The sequence below is a fragment of the Carassius carassius genome, chromosome 32, assembly GCF_963082965.1.
Source record: "Carassius carassius chromosome 32, fCarCar2.1, whole genome shotgun sequence".
In the NCBI taxonomy this organism is placed as follows: Eukaryota; Metazoa; Chordata; class Actinopteri; order Cypriniformes; family Cyprinidae; genus Carassius; species Carassius carassius.
In genome coordinates, this window is record NC_081786.1 from 20,287,833 (window position 1) to 20,308,839 (window position 21,007).

Here is a 21,007-nt window from a genome sequence, read left to right on the forward strand (position 1 = left end):
ATATGGAAATGATGTATGTGTGCTAACCTTTTGCATGTCATTGCTAATTTTTAATCATTTAGATTTATTAATATTAGAGCAATGTTACGAACAAGTGTTAAGCAGATTTTATTTTTATTTTTTTTTTGTGAAAAGTTCTGCTTTGCATGCAAAAATAAATAGAACACTGCAATTGTAAGTGAGTGAGACCCGCTGTGCATGTTTTGGAGTTTACCTGGTTTAAAGAATAAAGTAGTACACCTTACCAAACAAGGTGTTATTCATGTTTAGATTACATTATAATTTAAAACGATTCTTTCAATAAAACCAAGAACAGTGGATTGTGTTTTTTTTTTACTTTTAATACTTTTTCTTTTTCTCCAAACAGCCAGTTCCTCAAAAGGAATAGATCTTTTGAGTTTACAGCGTCTCTATCTGGCTCTGCTTGTTCCACTAAATGGGAATCTGATGAATGTCTCCGAGATCAAAAGATTAGAAGACGTTCAAATACAATGCCCTCAAGATATGACCAAGGATCCACAGGTTTGGCCAGTTTTTCTGACAGCATCAGAAGTCCCATAAAAGATGCAAGTTCAACTGATGCTACAAAATTTAAAATGGCCTCCTCGAGGTTGACAGTCAAGAAAAGCACAAGTGTCCAAGACAAGAATTGTCTGGATTCAAACACCAAAGTCATTAGAAAAGTATTACCAATAATAAAACAGAAAAGTTCAGTGAAGGGAACAAAGACTCTGTCTCAAGGTGGAAATAAAGGTTTGGAGACCATCCGCAAGGTTTTTTCCCACTCTGTTGGCTTTGGGATCAGAAGTGTTTTGACAAAAGTTTTCTGCAAGCCACCATCAGGCTCACGGGGACATAGAAATGTCAAATCTGTGAATAAAAAGATAGGTCCACTTAATGAGAAATCATACAAAATCAAGACAGGAAACAGGAAACAGGAAAAGTGCCCTATCAAGCCAACAATGTCCTGTGAAAATTTGGAGCAGCTTAACTCACTAAAACATAAGCCACAGAGACAATGGCATAGTGCAGAAGTACTAACGAGTACCAAGCAATGGGTTGCAGGGCAAAAAGAAACCGCTGGATGGGTGGAACTTGGTGGTTGGGAGGATCCAAATGGATCTTCAGATTGTGATAGTATCTTCTCATTGGATTCACTGTCATCAGCTTATGCTACAGCTCTAGCTGAACAACTTCAGCAGGAGGAATGTGATTCCAGTGACGCTGAGAGTGAAGACAGTCAGATGTCTCAAGATTCTCTTGTTATGGAGAGCAGTGGGAAGCATGTGACTGCCAGACCAGTGCTGAGGTTTAAAAATTTTCCAAGCCACTTAACCAGCCCTACAATACCGGCCTCAAGCAGCTCTCAGGCAATTGGCAATAAAGAGAAAGTGAGAATATCCAAAGATGTACCTGCAGAGGTTTTCTGGAGCCTTAATGGTAGTCAGAAATTGAAAACGGAGAATGGCAAAGGGATGGCTAGAGAGCCTTCACACATCTCTTGTCTAGCATCTGAATCAAGACCTTGTAGTGGTGCAAGTATGAGAGAGACTGAGAATCCACTTGCTCTTACCGATGCTTGGTCATCTACTGATGCAGCAGACAGTCCAAGAATAATCAGGGCTTCAGGACACTTGATTAAACAGGATCCACACACACTAATAGAGAGCAGTAGATGCCAAAGCTCTACGAGCCTGGATCTATCCGACAACATGAATGCCTCAGAAAGCCAGAGCTCACCTCGTTCTGACTCTGGAAATACAACACTGGAAGAACAAAATGACACATCCTTTGAAAATACCCTGTTGTTAGAGAATGATATCAGTTTTATCCCAGGGCAAGAGATCTATTTTAATGAACTGGCTACCAATGCAGGACCATGTACAACTGTCTGTGACTCTACAGACTCTTCAAATGTGGAATCAGACCCAAATACCCTAACCACTGAATATGAGCCACTGAATTCCACTGTGACTGAAGCATTGCTGATCAACTCTTGTTCCAAAGATGGTGAGATCCCAATAAATACCACTTTCTTTCCAGTTAACTCTAGTAGAGAAGATTTACACGTTAGAGAGGAGCTATCCTCATCCCCAGTGTACCCTGAGGATTGTTCTCTGAAGTTGCACTTAAACCTAACAGCAGGTTATCAGGTTTCAACATGTGACAATGCAGGAGATCCAGAAGTTAAAGCAGCACAGATTCTAAATGAATCACACAACAATGCAAGCACTGCCAATGGCAAAACAATTGAACACTGTGATGAAGAAAATAATTACTTCTATACAAAACAGTGCACTGAAATGGCTTGCACAACAGATACCAAAGATTATTCACTGACAATCGAACAATCAGACAAGCATGGTGGAGAAGTTAATAGATTTGTCAGAAATGGCGAACACTTTGGGATACAGTTGGAGAATGAGCCAATCATTGGTGCATGCAAAATGAAAGACCCTCATGCAGGCTTTGTAGGAAATATGAAGCTTCCAAAGAAAAGTTATGAATATGTTTCCGACACTGAGACAGCACTTTTAAATATAGATCAGGAACGGTCATCTACTTGTTCAACAACCAATGCAGAATCTGTAAAAAATATATCTCTTTTGAAAAACTGGCTAACACCTGATATGGAAAACACTCATCAAGAGATAGAAGACATAAAAATAAAAAATGCACCATTAGCAGGTGATGATCACAAGACTTTAATCAGCAAAGTTCACATTAATACTTTAAGAAGTGACAGCAGTGTATGCGATAGTGGATTGACACACACAAATTGTACTAGCCTGAAATCCTCTAGGAGTCCAGAAATAAAAAACAATATTGACATCAGTAAAGAGGATAGAAAATATGCAGACCAGATTGTGGAAAGAAAGGCCAATAACCGTTATTTTCAGATGAGTGACTCTGCAATTAATGATAAAATATCAGAGGTGGTGAAAGAACATTTTATGATCTCTCTAAGAGAAGACTACAGTGAAGATCAAGAGCCAAACACAAAGACAGAAAATTCTTCTTCTGCTAAACTGGATACTTCGAAGGCCAAAACAAGCAAACACGAATTTAATATCAAAACTACTCAGGCTGGACATGGTGAGAATAATAGTTCCCAGACTTTCTCATGTATGTCAAAATCAGAGATTCATGTAGACAACTCTGTGCACTTTGATAGCGGCAATGCACAAACAGAATCAAGACATTCTTTGACTATGAAGGATAACACAGTCTTGAACTCCAGTGGCACAGAAGAGCAAATTGTAAGGAAGGAAGAGAAGAAAGTTGAACAAGAAAGTCCAAAATGTGAATATGTCAGTGATAACATGGAATCAGTACTATACTGCACTACACAGGAACAGAGCACAGATAAACTAAAAACAAGTGAATCAGTGTTGTCATGTGTCAAAGAAACTATTATTGATGTGAATACATCAAAAGAGAGCATAATTGTCTGCTCCCAACTGAGAAAGGATTATGTTGATGCTTCAAACCCTGTTCAAGGGAAAGATTGCATCAGCGAAGGGGATTTAGAGGGGGGTAGAGTAACAGTATTAAAGCCACTGCTTCCCTGCATGTTTGCACAAGATACTTTATCTCTTAAGCTGACAAATGGGTTGGAGAAAGTTCAGAAAGTAAATCAGTGCTTGCACCAGAATGCACGGGTAGTTGACAACAAAACAAAACTAAATGAAAGTACACTAATCTCTAAGGAAATGGACAGTTGTGATGATAAACCACTAACCCATGGACATTCAAGACTTTTGAATGAAACTTTGTGCTCACCAAGTGAAAACTGTCTTATGAAGGTCTCAACTCCAGTAAAGTTGAGTAAATGCCACATTCCTCAGGTGTCATTGTCCTCTGATGCAACAGTGAAACATACTGTCTCAGGTATACATTCTGAATATGTAGCTGATACATTTCAGCAAACCATGGAGGCACAAAATAAAAAGACATGTTCATATAACTCTTCAGTATCAAGTATGGAAGATTACCACTCAAAAGTGGATGGCAGTTACCCAACTCCCGAAGCCCAGCCTTCAAGCAATCTTGCATTTTATGAATTTGGTCAAGGATATCTTGGAAAACATAATGGTTGTGTCAGCCAAGATAAAACTTGCACTAAACATTCCTTGGAAACTGCCACTATCAGTAGTAATTGTGATAAAGACAAAGAAAGAACTGTGGAGCACACACTCAAAAGTTACTCTGAAGATTTAAGAAAAGATGGCACAATTTCAGATTTAGGCCAGGCACCACAAAGAACACAAATGCACAATTTGCTTAAAATCTGTGATACTGGAAAAACAAACAAGGATCAAACAATCTACACAAGTAATCAAATGGAAATTGTGTTTAAATCTCAGTATAATGATGGCAGCATCAAAGGAATACAAAGTTGTGATAACCAACAACCGAAAAATCAAGAGCCAAATATGCCTAAAAATCACCAGTCAACTGAAAAAAGAGAGCCTGGTACATCTGTTGAGGTATATCACGATGCAAAACAAACTCCTTGCAATCAAAATACAAAGGAATATTATAATAACACATCTACAGACAAAGCAGAACATGTCACAGCAGCGAATGTTACAAAACATTTTGTTGGCAGTGGTAATGATGACAGACGGAAAGGGAAACAAAAGCGATACAGAAAGGCCCACTTTATAGCACCTCCAAGTTCATCCACTGATTCTGCACCCGATTTATCTTTGGATGAAAGTACCACATCTAAATGTCATGTGTCTCGTACCAACCTTCTTCCTACCAGTGAAAATGCTCTTGGCAAATACAAAAGTTCTCCACTTGATGAACAAAGCATTCCTTTACCTTCAGCAATTAGTCCAAGATCATTAGAAGCACAGACAGGACAGAAGAACACCCAGCAGCCTAGAGAGATACTTCCCATACGCAACAAAGTTGGGATTGAGACAGTTGCATGTCAACAAGATCATGGTTCTACCGAAGAAATGCCAAAGATAGAAATGAGGGAATCAAAGGGTAACAAAGACATTACTTTAAGGAAGAATGCTTCTTCTGAAGATATTTCAGTTTGTGTGGAAGCCCTTGCTCAGCCATTCGAGGAGACTTTCCCACATACAAGAGATTCTGCAATGCATTTTGCTTCAAGTGATATTAACCCATTTATTCATTCAAGAACTACTGTGGCGGTTAACACAGCAGTCCACAAAAAGCAGGCCTTTGGAAGTGCAGCCAATTTATCCTGCAAACACTCTCCACTCAGTAGTTCCAACAAGTATATAAAGAGGTGCTGTAGTGTAGACAATGGCCTAAATATTCAGGACTCCCCTTTCAGTTCCCATTTGAGCGCGTATGTAAATCATAAAGGCCTCTCTAGCACACTGAGTAGTAATGAATATTCTAGAGATCAAATTTCATCTGAACCTCTGTTGAAGGCAGCTTCTTATTCCTCTAGCAGTTCAAATAAGCAGACCCCAACAGCTTTGAAATGTGACTCTTACAATTGTGCCTCAGAAGAGTTACGCCAGAGTTCAGGTCAAGTTGACGAAATAGTGTTAGTCTACTCCTCTGAGTATGAATCTCAGGAACATCCTAGTCCAAGCAGGTGTAATCAAGGCACACAAACCATTGAGGTTAATAAGGACCTTAAAAGGAAGAGCCGGCACAGAAGAAGCAGCACCCAGACACCAGTGTCCAAACCAGGGAATGGTGCCCCAACCACGTGGACAAGTCTGCAGAACATGTCTGAACATCTCTCTGACCTTATACACAACACCTCTGATCTTCTGGGGAACATACAGTGTATGCGAACAGGGGAAAAGCCACCAAAATATGACTGTTTCCAGGTTTCATCTGGCAGTAACTACAAGAGGGACTGTTGTACACAAACTTCACTGGACATTGGGGTCCAGACAGAGAATGCTCCAAGGTCAGCAAATCCTACAGCCCATGAAGTAAATGTTATTGTTAAAGTCATTGGCTCAGATATTTGTAATGTGTCCCAGCTTGGAGGTGATGCCAAGATTTTGAAGAATAAATGTGAAAGTGAACAGGCCTATGAAAGGATTAAAAGCCTGCCTGATTTACGTCCCAAAAGTTCAAAGGTGACTGAGAGTCAAACTTTTCTGATTCCTCCCCAAAAGGTTCTTTCATTAGAGACTCTTATGCCAAATCAGGATGCTCCCACTAAAGGAAATACAGTCGATAATTCCTGTAAGAAGTCTTCATCCGGCTACCTTGGAGCAAAACGCTCACATATGAAGCAAGAAGAGAAGCAGACTTGTCACAGAAATGTAGACCTAAGGAATTGCTTTAATAAACAAATTATGCTTATGGATCGTGCATGCTCCCCTATTCTTACAGTGAAGGCTGCAAGATACACACAGCAAAGACAAGTAAAAACAACCCATGCTTCAACAAACCAGAAAACCGAGGGACAAGAGAATCAGTACTCAAATGTATACAACATGCCATTGAAAGGTCATATAATGTCCAACCATGAGAATAAGGTACTAGATCAGCAGAACCTTTGTATCCTTCACAATAAAAATGCAAGAACAGCATCTACATCAGTGTCATCTGTGACCTATGAAAACCTTAGAGACCGTTGTTGTCCAAATCTAGGTGAGTCGGATGACTTCTCAAATAGCATCTGTCCCCACAGCAAATGCATAGAAAATAAGAGGAATGAATATTCTTATGAAGTTGAAGACAGGGTCATAAGTAAACCCAACCATTCCCCATCTCAGCCACAAAGAATGTCCCTTTCCCCTCCAAGCAGTAACACTGGTGTCCAACTAGCATCCTCCTCAGATAACGTCAGACAATCTAAAACTGAAAACATAGAAAAACCTAATTTTTTAACTGTGAACAGTCATTTGAGCCACAGATCTTCCAAGTATATAATAAAGAGTTGGGATCATTCAAAACAAATTACTGTGCAACAGGAGGAAGATGATGTGATGTCTCTGGTGCCAAGCGAGTGCAACACAGATGTTCTGGTCAGCATCAATCCTCTGGCAGAATCCACCACACTCAGAGAACATCAGTGGATCCCTGATGATCTGCCCATGCACAACAAATTTACTAACTGGTCTGGCATTAAACAGCAACCACCATCAACATTTAGTAAAATTCACAGACCAATTGGACAGCAGTTCACAAAGCTCAGCCCCAGTTACTGGCAAGAGCCATCAGACAAAACAGACAGGAGGGCACAAGAAATTGAGAAGCTGAGGAAAGAACGTGAGCAGGTTTTAGCCTCTGTACATATGGATCTGAGCCCTCATCAGCTGACTGTTGAACTCACAGAGGCCAGGCTGCATTATGGCCAAGGGGAAACAGACACTCTGCTTAAGATTCTCAAGTCTGGTTCTAAAAAGGCGTTTTTAGACTGTGACAAACGGGAGCTCCTTAACAGGTCTGTATAACCTGTGATTACATATTATTTGAAGTATTACAAAGTTTGTACAATATTTAAAGTGGTCATGAACTGCCTTTGTTTTTTTTATTTTGGACCGTTCTTATCGAGATTATATACCGAGTATTATATACCGAGGTCCACTTATAAAAGATTTTTACATCAAAAAACATAATTTATAAATAATAGTTTATTTTCTCTCCTGTAGTGACCACGTAATAAAAATGGTTACTCACACTTGTGTGGTGCGACATGAATGTCAGATTCAAAATAGTAGGCACAGCTTTGTCACTATTACATCATAAAGTGGCACATTCAACAACCTGTCATTTTGGCGGATTTGCTTCAATATAATCTGTTTTTAGACTAATGAGAAAGTTTTGAGTTCTGAAACTTGAAAAAGAATGTTTTCGTAACACAATGACCTCTTACATGTCAAAATATCAAAGGAATTTTGATTTCTCAGTTCGTGACCCCTTTAAAGTTTTTTTTTTCCTTTGGAAATACATTTAGGGTGCACACTAGCACTTTGATTTGTACCCAGGTTTATTTGTCATCAGAATTTGGTGTGTTTGGATGATGTGAATGGCTCCAGCAGGAATTTATGTTATTTTCAAACATTTGCAATATATTTGACCATATAGACAAATTTCTGTGTTGACGCATGGGAAAATAAATTCACATGTTCTAAAAGATGTAGCACAATACATGGTCATTAACAAGCAATAAATACTGTGGTTTAGACCCCAAAAATATAGTGTATACACAATGCACACAAACTGGGGCCAGGGTATGGGAACATTCCAGCAATGGTTCAAGGCAAGCAATTGGACCAAGTGTGAAAGCACCCTTAGTTTTCAGAGTTTGTGTTAAATTGAATTCTGTTCTGTCATCAGGCACAGGAAGAGCATTGAAAGTTTGAGAAAAGACAGAGAAGCCCGTTTTCAGATTTGCCGTCGGGCTCGAAGCCTCAGTCCCAGTAAGCGTCGGATCCCTATAAATGATGAGGAGCAATCTCAAAGAGTTTCAGACCTGCCAAGCAGACAAAGGGAATATATGCAGCAGATCAGACAAGAGATTGTCGAAACCAGCAGGTGATTTGGAATTTCAAAAGTTACATTTTGATGTAATATTCTAGAATTCTACATACAAAACCAGATGCCCTTCCACAGAGTACCTGATTCACCAAGAAGGGAGGGTCAATGTCCATCTGACATTGAGCTTCTATTGCGTGACTACAGTCGAGCCCGTGAGGAGGCAAGAGCAGAGATTGCACGTGCACGAGACCGACTCCGTGAGAGGACCGAACAGGAGAAGAGACGACTACAGCAGCAAGCTCTCTCACTGGCAGTGAAGGTCAGTGACACTTGATCATTTTTAAAACTTCAAAGAATCAGGAAATATCAACCTTTGCTGTTTTGAAATAGTTTTGCATAATTTCTTTCCCTATTTCCCTGTTGCTTATGTAGGATGACCTGCGGTTTCGCACACGCATTAGTAACAGTACTTTATGTAGTGGTTCGAACCTGAGTCTCTCCTCAGGGCCCACTTCAGGGTACAACAGCAGCAATGCTGCTTTATTTAAAGATATTAATTCACCATTAATACAGGTAAGGAACCACACTAAAAAGTTTAACGTGCTTCCATAATATTTTCATTTAAAATGCTGTTTTTCAAGCTCTTCTCCTCATTCCTTAGGTAAATGGAGTCTCAGAATTCAAAGTAAGGACTCGACCTCCTATGATTCCGTTGCAGACTTCAAAAGCTCAGCGTAGATGGTTGTCAGTCCAGGGTGAGCAATAACCCATAAACGATTGAAAACCCAACGGTTTTGAATCCACTTAATCCCGGGTACGGCACAGGACCCAGTTTTTATGGTAGCCTGTGAAAGGAACAGTGGCATGCTCCTTCCCTCCGTAGTGCTAGGGTCTTCTCCTTGGGCAAGAGAGAACAACCCTTTAGCCCCCCTTACTAGGGTTACAGTTATTTTTAATTATAATTATATTCTTATATTCTTGTGTCGATCTATTCCATTATCACACTGAAAGAATTTGGAAGTAAACAGATCCTTAATATTCTAAATGGGACAACTCGTTTGCCGTGAGTTGCGACCTGTGTCGATTGTGGAAGAGATCCTGGTCCCTGAGAAATGTGGTTTACTGAGGTTTCCATTATTTCAACACGGTACTTTGGCTCCTACTTCACCTAGACGGGAGGTTGGAATGGCTCGATCCAATCAATTCGCTGGTCAAGGCATGCCCTGGGAAATACTTTTCGTCATATATATTTCCAGAAGGCGTTGGCTTAGGTTCAATCAAGTGATTTGAGCAAATGATAGCTTACTTTGCTTGAGTATACCATTTTTATATCCATGATGCATAATCTGCTGGTGATCTGCGGCGCTGTGCATCCCTTTTTTTGGGGCTCTGAGGTGGGTGGGGAGTAGAGATGATGAAATTTAAACATTTAAATATGGCTACAAAACGCAACTCAAAAAAATATTTTTTGGGAACTAGACACGGATAACAGTACAGCAAACAGAAGTTTTCCTCTAACGAGTAATGATGATTGGCCAAAGTTTATTACTATTGAATCTATCTCTTCAGATCTCCCAAACACCAAGCTTTCCCCTTTTGCCATACAAAAGGTTATTGCAAGAATAGCAGGAACTGTTAAAGAAGTGAAAAAATTTAGTTCGAGACAAATTCTTGTTGAATGCTGTAAAAAGGCAAATGCTGAAAACCTGTTACATGCTAATATGCTGGCAGGAGTTCAGAGTTTACTATAGTAAAGGGATAATTCGTACTAGAGAACTGGATGATGTAGATGAAGAAGAAATAACAAATGAGCTTAAAACTCAAGGGGCCCTATAATACACCCGGCGCAATGCGACGCAAGGCGCAGCGCAAGTGTGTTTGCTAGTTTCAGTCCGGCACCATTCGCAGTTTCCCGTCCAGCGCCACGTTGTTTAATTAGCAAATGTATTTGCGCCCATTTGTGCGCCCATGGGCATGCTTGTCTAAAAAAGAGGTGCGTTCAGGAGCATTGCTGGCACATTGCTATTTTTAAGGAGCTGAAAATAGACTGCGCCATAGACTTAAAGGATTATTAGGAACACCTGTTCAATTTCTCATTAATGCAATTATCTAATCAACCAATCACATGGCAGTTGCTTCAATGCATTTAGGGGTGTGGTCCTGGTCAAGACAATCTCCTGAACTCCAAACTGAATGTCAGAATGGGAAAGAAAGGTGATTTAAGCAATTTTGAGCGTGGCATGGTTGTTGGTGCCAGACGGGCCGGTCTGAGTATTTCACAATCTGCTCAGTTACTGGGATTTTCACACACAACCATTTCTAGGGTTTACAAAGAATGGTGTGAAAAGGGAAAAACATCCAGTATGCGGCAGTCCTGTGGGCAGAGGAGAATGGGCCGACTGATTCAAGCTGATAGAAGAGCAACTTTGACTGAAATAACCACTCGTTACAACTGAGGTATGCAGCAAAGCATTTGTGAAGTCACAACACGCACAACCTTGAGGCGAATGGGCTACAACAGCAGAAGACCCCACCGGGTACCACTCATCTCCACTACAAATAGGAAAAAGAGGCTACAATTTGCAAAATTGGACCGTTGAAGACTGGAAAAATGTTGCCTTGTCTGATGAGTCTCTATTTCTGTTGAGACATTCAGATGGTAGTTTCAGAATTTGGCGTAAAGAAAATGAGAAACATGGATCCATCATGCCTTGTTACCACTGTGCAGGCTGCTGGTGGTGGTGTAATGGTGTGGGGGATGTTTTCTTGGCACACTTTAGGCCCCTTAGTGCCAATTGGGCATCGTTTAAATGCCACATATATATATATATATATATATATATATAAATAAATGCCTACATGTCATAATGGATAGTCATCGCATGTATCTTATTTGCCCGCACACGATCAGCTCCGTTTAATCTCGGAGACTTGTTCTGTCTTTGTGCTTGCCAAATTCCGCCATGTAAATAGCAAATCCATCATGGCACGAGCGCAACTGGCTCTTAAAGGGAATGGAAGATGAGACTCTGATTGGTTTATTGCACGTTACGCCCAAAAAACACCCATTACTCATTAAGATAATAGGGACAACCCATTTAGACCATGCGCCCAGGTGCGCCAACCGTTTTTCCTTTACACTTTACACTTTGCGTTTAGATCGTTAAAATAGGGCCCAAGGAGTAACAAATGTGAAACGAATTATTATCAAAAGAGAAGCAAGAATAATTAAAACTAATGCATACATCATCACATTTAATAAACCACTCCTTCCAGAAAGAATTCAGATCGGGTATGTAAGTGTTCCCTTAGACCTATATATACCTAATTCTCTCAGGTGTTTCAATTGTCAAAAGTAAGGACATGGATTTAATAGTTGCAAAAACAGACACATCTGTTGTAACTGTGGAGAAGAAGGCCATGACAAGGGGAGTTGTGAGAAACCAACTAAATGTTGTAACTGCACAGGTGATCATTCGGCTGCATCAAAACAGTGTCCCATGTGGATCAAAGAAAAGGAAATTATTTATTATAAACTATTTTTACTCTGAATAAAACCTTTGCTTCTACTCTCTCAAGGGCAAAAATTACAGAAAAACAAAATGAAGTTCCCTCAAATGACACAAACCAGAAAATCAGAGGACAAGTAAAAGCAACAGGAAATCAAACTCTCAATCCAAAGTATCTCAAGATGAAACATCAAAGACAAGACAAATAAAAGATGTGGAAATGAAAGAGAGTGAACATTATAGTAGAAGCCCATCTGCAAAAGGAAAAGTTGGGACAAATGTTCCTGTTCTTCCTAATAGGTAATGAAAGAGTTTATCATCCAATGGCATTGTCGTGGGGTCAGAGCAAATTTCACAGAATTAGAGCGTTTAACTACAACCTTTGACCCCCTTGCAATATGTCTTCAGGAGATACAACTCTCAACTGATTGTAACTTAAAACATTTTTTTTACAGTATTTGCCACCTTTGGTCCGAATGACAAATGAGCTTCTGGTGGTACAGCAATACTAGTAAGAAACAATGTAATTCATAGTCCTATCAGTATTAATAGCAGACTACAAGTGACAGCAGGCTCCATTTATATCCCTCCAGACTTAAATTTGACACACACATACTTAGATGATCTTGTAAATCAACTTCCATCTCCTTTTATTCTCATGGGAGATTTTAACACTCATAACTTGCTGGGGGGCAGTGATCATTGTAATACAAAAGGAAAGAAGATTGAGGACTTTATAAATAATAACACCTTATGTTATTATTTATATAACTTATGGCATTTGTAGAAGTGACCATTTTCCAATAATCGTTACTTAAGGAAAAGAAGAAGCAAAAACACAAAGATGGAAAATCAAAAAAGCTAACCGGTATCAATTTCAAGCTCTATGTTATGAGAGATTTACACATTTTGTGGAGGACAGCCCAGACGCCTTGGAAACTTTTACAGATACGCTAATGTCTATTGCAAATGATACAGTCCCAAAAACATCATTAAACACAAATCTAAACAACTCCAATGGTTTGATGATAAATGTAAAGAAGTTATTAAAGTAAGGAAAAAAGCAGAAAGATATTTCTACAAAACATCCATCAACTGAAAATCTTATTAAACTCAAGATTGCTAGAGCAAAAGCAAGAAGAACTATCAATGAAGTTAAGAAGGAAAGCTGGAGAAGTTTTGTTGCCAGTACATCACCTAGCACTCCATCAACCAAAATCTGGAATTTGATACGGAAAATGAAGGGTGAAACCATTGGTTCGCAATACAACACATCAAGCAACATGATTTACTCTTGACTTCAAAACAACATATTGCAAATATTCTAGCAAGAACTTTTAAAAAGAATTAATTTTTTGATATTTGTTCTCCTGCTTTAAGAACATTTCAAAATTCAACAAGAGATAGAGAAAATAAATTTTATTTCAAATAATTGAAAGCCATACAATCAGATTTTTTTCTTGAAAGAACTACAATGAGCCATTAGGAAATCCCATGATACAGCGGTTGGACCAGATAAAGTTCATTATCAATTTACAAAGAACTTACCTCACCTCTTTCTGAAGAAGCTTCTGGGAACTGTTAATTCTATTTGGATATCAGGAAATATCCCATCATCTTGGCTTGAAGCTGAAATTATTCCTATCCCAAAACAACGAAAAAACCATAGTGCTCCTATAAATTATCGACCTATAGCTTTAACCAGTTGTTTATGTAAAGCTATGGAGAGGATGGTAAATAATCATCTAGTCTGGTTCCTGGAATCCAAACAACTTAGAAGTAAGGCCCAATGTGGTTTTAGGAAAAATGGAAGCACAACAGATCACCTTGTCAGTCTTGAAAGATATATCCGTGATGCGTTTATTAAGAAAGAACATGCTGTATCTGTTTTTTTTTTTTACTTGGAAAAAGCCTAGGATACCACTTTGGAAGGATGGAATCTTAAAGGATCTGTATCGACCACATTTTAGAGGTCGTCTGCCAATTGTTATTGGAAGATTTCTTTCGAATAGGATTTTTAGAATCAAGGTAGACAATACTGTGTTCGACCCGCATAAACAAGAACTTGGAGTACCTCAAGGAAGTATTTTATCAGTAACTCTTTTTAGTATTAAAATTGACAGTATTGCTCAGGTTATTGGTTCTAATGTTCTTTGTAGTTTATATGTAGATGACATCTGCATTTGTTATAGAAGCACAAGGTTGGGGGTTCGATTCCCCGGGAACACATGATATGATATGTAAAAATTGATAGCCTGAATGCACTGTAAGTCGCTTTGGATAAAAGCGTCTGCTAAATGCATAAATTTATTTACATTTATAAACACTATTGAACGAAAAATCCAGCTAAAAATAAAAAAATGCTCTCATGGTCTATACCAGGGATAGGCAACTTCGGTCCTGGAGGGCCACTGTCCTGCAGAGTTTAGCTCCAACCCTAATTAAACACACCTGAACAAGGCAATCAGTGTTTTCGGGTTTACTAGATAGATAGATACAGGCAGGTGAGTTTTTATGAGGGCTGAAGCTAAACTCTTCAGGATAATGGCCCTCCAGGACTGGAGTTGTCAATCCCTGGTCTATACGGAATGGCTCTAAATTTTCACAAACAAAAACTGTCTGTATGCATTTTTGTCAACTTCGTTCATTGCAGAATGAACCAGAATTATTTTTGGATATACCTGATTTTAAGAATGCATAAGTAAATGCTGAAATTAAGATGAACGAAGATTAATAAATGCTGTGGAAATATTGTTCATTATTAATGTTATTTATATTTGTTAACTAATGTAATTACCTAATGTTAACTAATGAACCTTACTGAAGAATGACCGCAGATGAGGCTTTGAGTGCATGGGACTGCAACCAACTTAACATTTTACAAGTTTAATGCAGCAATGTGGTTGCTCAGTTTTTAAAGATAAGTTTTAATTGTGTAACTGTTAATAGATTTGAACAAAGAAATAAAGTGTGACTATGCACAGGCCGTATTGATTGCAAATACAAAAAAACGCGGTACTTATTAAAATAATCACCCTTTACTTAAATATATGAACAGAAAACCGCTGTTAACAGGTTAATATTACGTTTCCCATTCTATGACTAGTAAAATAATGGTAACTTACTCTGACGAACACAGCTCTCCTCGGAGTAGCTGAGAGCGCTGCGTCTTCTTCTTGTGTGACAGGAGTCAGTGTTAAGGCACAATACTGCCACCTGGGAGCTCAATCAGGTACTGGCACTGGAGTTATTTACATGTGATGTTATCATAAGAGAACTGTTCATTTAAATATTGCGGTTATCGCTAATACCGGTATATTGTCACACACTAAATTTACACGATATATATAATTGTTGCTTTGAATATCATGGTTATCGTCAATACCGGTATATCGCGACACCCCTAATTCCACATATTAAATGCTTAAAAAGAAGTGTTCTAAAGACATGAACATCGTAAAGGTTTTGTCTAAAACTAAATGGGAAGCAGATATGACATCACTTATGAACTTATATAGAACTCTGATCCGATCGAAGTTGGCAATGGAATTATTGTTTATGGATCTGCCAGGAAATCATATATACAATCCTTGGATACTATACATCATCAAGGCTTATGACATTCAATGATGTATGAAAGAAAACCAAATCATTCATCCATTTGGTCTACGTATAAAACCTCATCTGGAAAATCTCAAAGTAGATTTAAACATCTTGGAACAAACTCACTTTGGCAAAATTCCACCTTATAAAAATAAGATATAAAAAAAAACCTTTATTTTGTTGGATTTATCAAAGAATCAAAAATCGGAAACACATCCAAATGATTATCAGCTACAATTTTTAAAAATAAGAGCTATTTATCCCCAGCATACTCTAATATACACAGATGGCTCCAAATCTGAAAACCAGGTAGCGGCAGCTTTTGCAACGAATGAAGTACATCAAGGTATACAGTACGTATTCCAGATCAAAGTTCAATCTTCACAGCAGAAGTAAATGCTTTATTGTTGGCATTAAAATTTATTGAAACGTCTTCAAAGAAATTCTTAATAATGACAGACTCAAAATCATGCCTGGATTCAATGGAAAGTATGAAAACTGATCATCCAACAGTAGTCAAGATCTTCGTTAAATTATCAATGCTCAAATCAAACACTTTTAACATCTACTTTTGCTGGGTACCTGGACACTCAGGAATTGCTGGCAATGAGAAAGCGTACAATGCAGAAAAAGAAGCACTATCCACAGAATTAGTAAAGTGTTCTATACCTTTTACAGACTTAAAACGATAAATGAATATTGAATATACATCTGAAATAAATGGCAATCAGAATGGGATCAATGTCAAAATAATAAGTTGCATGAAATAAATCCTGATGTGAGGAAAAAACATAATCTCTGTTTTAAGAATCGTTGGAATCTAGTCATCTATACAAGATGCAGAATAGGACAAAAATTACACATACATCCTCCAAAATGTTTATCTTGTCAGAATTCATTGTCCATTAAACATTGTATTACATCTGCCCCTGTAAGAAACCTGTTTTATTCTGTTGATACCTTAGGAAAAGTTTTTAATCAAGTGAATCCGAACATGGTTCTAAGATTTCTAGAGGAAATACATTTTAAACATCTTTTCTAGTCTTCCTATGATTGATTGCACTTTATTCTCGCCATGAATATAGCATTAGAAGCTGGTATGGTGTCTAAAAGAAAAGAAAGAAAGAATCCACTTAATCAGATCTCCTATTCTCTCTAGATGTCAGCCTGGAGACATCTGTAACTGGATACGAGTCCTCCTCCACTCCATCATCTCCTCCCTGTGCTCAACAACGCACTCTCTCCTTTGGCTCTCCTTCATCTATATCAACTTCATATCAGGATATCGCAGACTGTACTCTTGCCAGTGCTATTTCTGAAGTATGCTATTTTCATGTTTCAAAATATTCAAGAGCATATCGATATCAAATGCTTCATGGACTTGCTGGTTTGTTTTAGGTATATTTGGCCTCTGGTGGTGATGCGAGGAATCTGCTGGCTGGGAAGGCAGCTGCTGGTTGGAGGTACACTAATTTGCATATTTTGCATGTATAAACCTCTTAGATGTATTCCGTCCTTACGTTCCATTTCTTACCAGGCAACAAGGTGTGGAGAGAGGCGTTCAAGTCTTTCACAAGGCTACTTCCAGACCCTCAGCTCATGGGTTTCTTGGAGCAGTTGAGCTGGAGAGACCTTTGGCCAGTCTGTGGTCTATAGTTCGAGATCACTCAAAGACTCACCTGTACCACGAGTCTATTAAATCTGCCTGGACACGACCATTGGACCAAAGCACACAACTAGGTAAGGCTTAGTGCACAATATATGGTTTTGACAAATTTTAAGAGTCTTTGATCATCTAGTGTCACATGTTTACTGATGGGCAATTAATGGTCTTTGCTATGCTACAATGTGAGCACTTCTAAGGCTTGCATGCACTGAAGAATCAGTATGTGGTTTCTGCAAATCTGAATTTTCATAAATGAAGACCTAAGAAGATCATAAATCGGAGGAGAAAGTCTTAAAGTGATAGTTCACCCAATAAAGAAAATTTTAATTAATTACTCACCCTCATCTCATTACAATCCTTTAAGACCTTTGTTCATCTTTGGAACACAAATTAAGATATTCTTGATGGAGCTTTCTGACCTGCATAGACAGCTACCACATTTAAGTCCCAGAACGGTAGTAAGGATATCATTAAAATAGTGTATGTGACATCAGTGAAAAACCTTCATTTTACAAAGCTACGAGAATATGTTTTGTGTGCAAAGAAAACAAAAATAACGACTTTATTCAACAATTCTACTCTGCGTTAATGTCTGCCGCCATTCATGAGAGTACCATGACAGATGCAAGTAGGGAAGATCTTTTGAACACTTTACATGTCGCTCAATCTGCCTTGTCTCTTTTTGTGAAATTGTTATCTTAAAGGATTCAAAAACTTGAGTAAATAGCAGGCTTAATAGATAAGATATGATTATAACTTACCTTCAGATGCAGGCAAAAGCAAAATTAATTGTATAGTATTGTATTGCTGAGTCTTGTGTTTTTCTTCAATCAGTCTATCTTTTGACGGATGTATCCAACTGCCAGCTTAAACAGCCGCGGGACTTCTGCTGCCTCAGTACAGAATCCAAACAGGTTTTCTTTACAGTCTATTCTGTGATTAGCTTTATCCAAAAGTACCTTCATTGATTTTGATCTGACCTCTTTTCGTTAGGATGATATGTGGGTGCTGGCCATGCAGTCTGTATTTGAGGAGACACTGCCACGTCCCAGTGTGGATACTGTTCGTGGTGAGATTCTACCAAGCGCTTGGATACTTCAACCCAGCCAGCGTAATGGTCGAGAGCTCGTCACTGTCATCTACTTGTTACAAGTAAGATAGCTTGCTCTTGTATTCTTTCCTTCACCATGTATCCGTTTACTAAATTAGTATTTGCTCATTGTTTCCTGTGTGTCCCTCAATAGGTAGATTTGGGGAGCCCGTCCTTGGCTCCTAGACTGCTGAATACAGTGTCTAGGAAGCAAGCAGCTGTCATAGCAGACCTCGATTCTTTCTTTTCTTTATGATCAATCAGGTTACACATGTAGCAACAAGCACTTACACTAAAGCCCTGAAAGTTTTTGCTAAGATTTGCACCTCATGTTCTTGCTCTTTACTTGATTCTTTTTCACATAGCACTGATGGAATGATTATATTGTGTAACACATTATCTTTATTGTTGTTATTAGGTAACTGTGCCCCCATGTACCAAAGTATTAATTATTGTAAAAAGATTATAATACTTTGATAGATCAAAGTAAAATCCCAAAGCTATTTTTTCATGCATGTATATAGTTACTGCTTGATTATCATTTTGATATAGACTAAACCAGGGATAGGCAATGTTGGTCCTGGAGTGCCGCTGTTCTGTGGAGTTTAGCTCTAACCCTAATCAAACACACCTGAACAAGCTAATCAAGTTCTTCAGGATTACTAAGGCTACAGACAAGTGAGGCTTTTTTTCAGGGTTGGAGCTAAACTCTGCAGGACAGCGGCACTCCAACGTTGCCTAACCCTGGACTAAACTATGCATAGCTCTGTTATTTGTAAGGAAGGATATTCATGTAAAAACAATCAACTGCATTACAGTATTCTTTTAATGTATACCATTGTCTTAAGCTACTATCAGAAATAACTAGTATGTAAAACTTGAACTTGACAGCTGTAGAGACTTTTTTTAACTTTACTCTGTAAAATGCAGTATAGTGTCTTCCATAACTATGTCCGGTTCCTTTTCTTTTTTTTAATGGGTTGTTTGATGGTAGTATAGTTTTTTTCTTTTTTTGTGTGCAAATTTTTGTGCAATTTCTGTGTAACTGCTTACACAATTTATGACAAGTTCTATATTGGCTGAAATGGGATAGATTGCCATGAAACTGTTATTGACTGCAGTGCTATTGTTGATATTGGTACATTCAGTATCAATATTTAAAATGTTCTTTTAAATTTCTGTGAGGAAATGCAAATGATTTAAATAAAAAAAAGAACTGTTACACTTTCTATGGTGTATAGATAATACACATATTTGGATTTGCATTAAAGCCATTACATTTTAACTTTGCTCAAGCACTGTAGAATGATACAAGACCAGTGGTTTTATTTGTAACTCCATTGTAACTAATGAAGGATATCTTTTTTTATTATTATTATATCACATTGTTTTAATAAACTGTAAATGTCTTCTATAATATGTAATCTATTATCCAAATGTAAAATAATTCATCATTTGTTATGTTTTAAAATATTCTCTTCATTTTTGCAGTTTTTTATGTTTCTGTGGAAGAGCTTCCAAAATCTTAATGACGCTTAATTTATGAACCAGAACATATTTTTATTAAATACATTTGCCATTTTTCATGTTTCTTGTTTTCAGTCTTTATTATATTAGTTTTTTTCAATGCAAGGCCATGATTAATTTGTAATGGAAAGTGTCTAGCATACATTTTTAAATGAGTTTATGCAAATAACATATGAACTGAAATATAATATGTTTTGTATATAAAATATTAAGCATGTTCTATATCAACAGAGTTTGCGGCTCCAAGGTGAGTAACCTTATACTTTATTCTTTTTTATATTAGTTTATAGTTTGTTTATCTGTAATACTGTATGTTAAGTATTTTTAATTTGGGAATCCCATTAACAAGTGGATTTGAAGACTGGCCTCAACAGGATATTTGCTGGTATGAAATCACTAAACTACATTTATAAGTATAAGTAAGTAGAGTTGTTCAGATTTGACTGGATTTTTAATCTTAAGTACTTGACCGTGAATAGTAGCGTGAATACCGTGGTTACTTGAAGCAGCAGTAGGCCCAAAAGATGTTGTTTTCTCTGGCCATTAGTGCTGCGATGATAACCTCTGGTGGTGATCTGATGTAACTATTAAAACTTAAATCCTATCCAAACATCCTTTCCCCCACTGTCCTGTCTATCTCCACTTCTTATAAAAAAATAAGACCAATAACACTGAATAAGGCCCAAAAAAAAGGTAAACAAGTGAAATAAGTAATTAAGACAATCAAATTTAGTAATTTCAAGGATTAATCAAATCTAAAAACAGAAAATGCAAAAAGACTGTCTGTGATGAATCTGACACAATCTATCCAAATGTATTTTTTCATCAATGTAATTTGTATAGTGGCCTATAATGTATTCAAAGTCATTACGTAATGTGTTAATACTATAAGAGAAGACGTTGTAGTTGTTTGTAGTATTGTTAATTCCCAAGTAGATGAAGTACGATAACAGACTTTGATGTTGGCTTTTACAAAGCTAGAGGTTTAAATGTTTTATTGTCAGAAAACAAATGAAATTTAGATAACTTCAGACCCCATGTGACTTCATTACACTTAAAAGGAACCATCAGTTTAGTAAAATATATATCAGATGGAAAAATTTAGCTAATGTTCTAACACATTTTAGCATGTTGCTAGCATTTAAGTTTAACACATTGCTATGTCCTAAGCAA

The 21,007-nt window shown here is 37.7% G+C and overlaps 2 protein-coding genes across 2 annotated transcripts in view; both read left to right on the plus strand.

Annotated features, from left to right (window-relative positions):
• LOC132113387 (stAR-related lipid transfer protein 9-like) overlaps positions 1-2,167 on the plus strand; it is a 52,215-nt gene extending 50,048 nt beyond the window's left edge. Inside the window, exons 22-23 of the mRNA XM_059521170.1 lie at positions 368-2,010; positions 2,124-2,167. Coding sequence (XP_059377153.1) covers positions 368-2,010; positions 2,124-2,167 — 1,687 coding nt within the window. The remainder of the gene's footprint in view (positions 1-367; positions 2,011-2,123) is intronic.
• On the plus strand, positions 1,933-18,869 carry LOC132112947 (stAR-related lipid transfer protein 9-like). The gene is made up of 11 exons (XM_059520710.1): positions 1,933-7,402; positions 8,299-8,496; positions 8,575-8,758; positions 8,872-9,012; positions 9,101-9,194; positions 16,711-16,871; positions 16,950-17,014; positions 17,089-17,291; positions 18,052-18,131; positions 18,211-18,369; positions 18,462-18,869. Exons 1-11 carry the CDS (start codon positions 2,304-2,306, stop codon positions 18,561-18,563), a joined length of 6,486 nt encoding a protein of 2,161 aa, XP_059376693.1. The 5' UTR covers positions 1,933-2,303; the 3' UTR covers positions 18,564-18,869.
• The last annotated feature ends 2,138 nt before the right edge of the window (positions 18,870-21,007 follow it).

Excerpts from the sequence above, each read along its gene's own strand:
- LOC132112947 (XM_059520710.1), top strand. The coding sequence starts at position 2,304 with ATGGCTTGCACAACAGATACCAAAGATTATTCACTGACAATCGAACAA. Across the intron at positions 9,013-9,100 it reads TTAATTCACCATTAATACAG|GTAAATGGAGTCTCAGAATT; the intron begins GTAAGGAACCAC and ends CTCATTCCTTAG. Across the intron at positions 17,015-17,088 it reads AAGGCAGCTGCTGGTTGGAG|GCAACAAGGTGTGGAGAGAG; the intron begins GTACACTAATTT and ends ATTTCTTACCAG.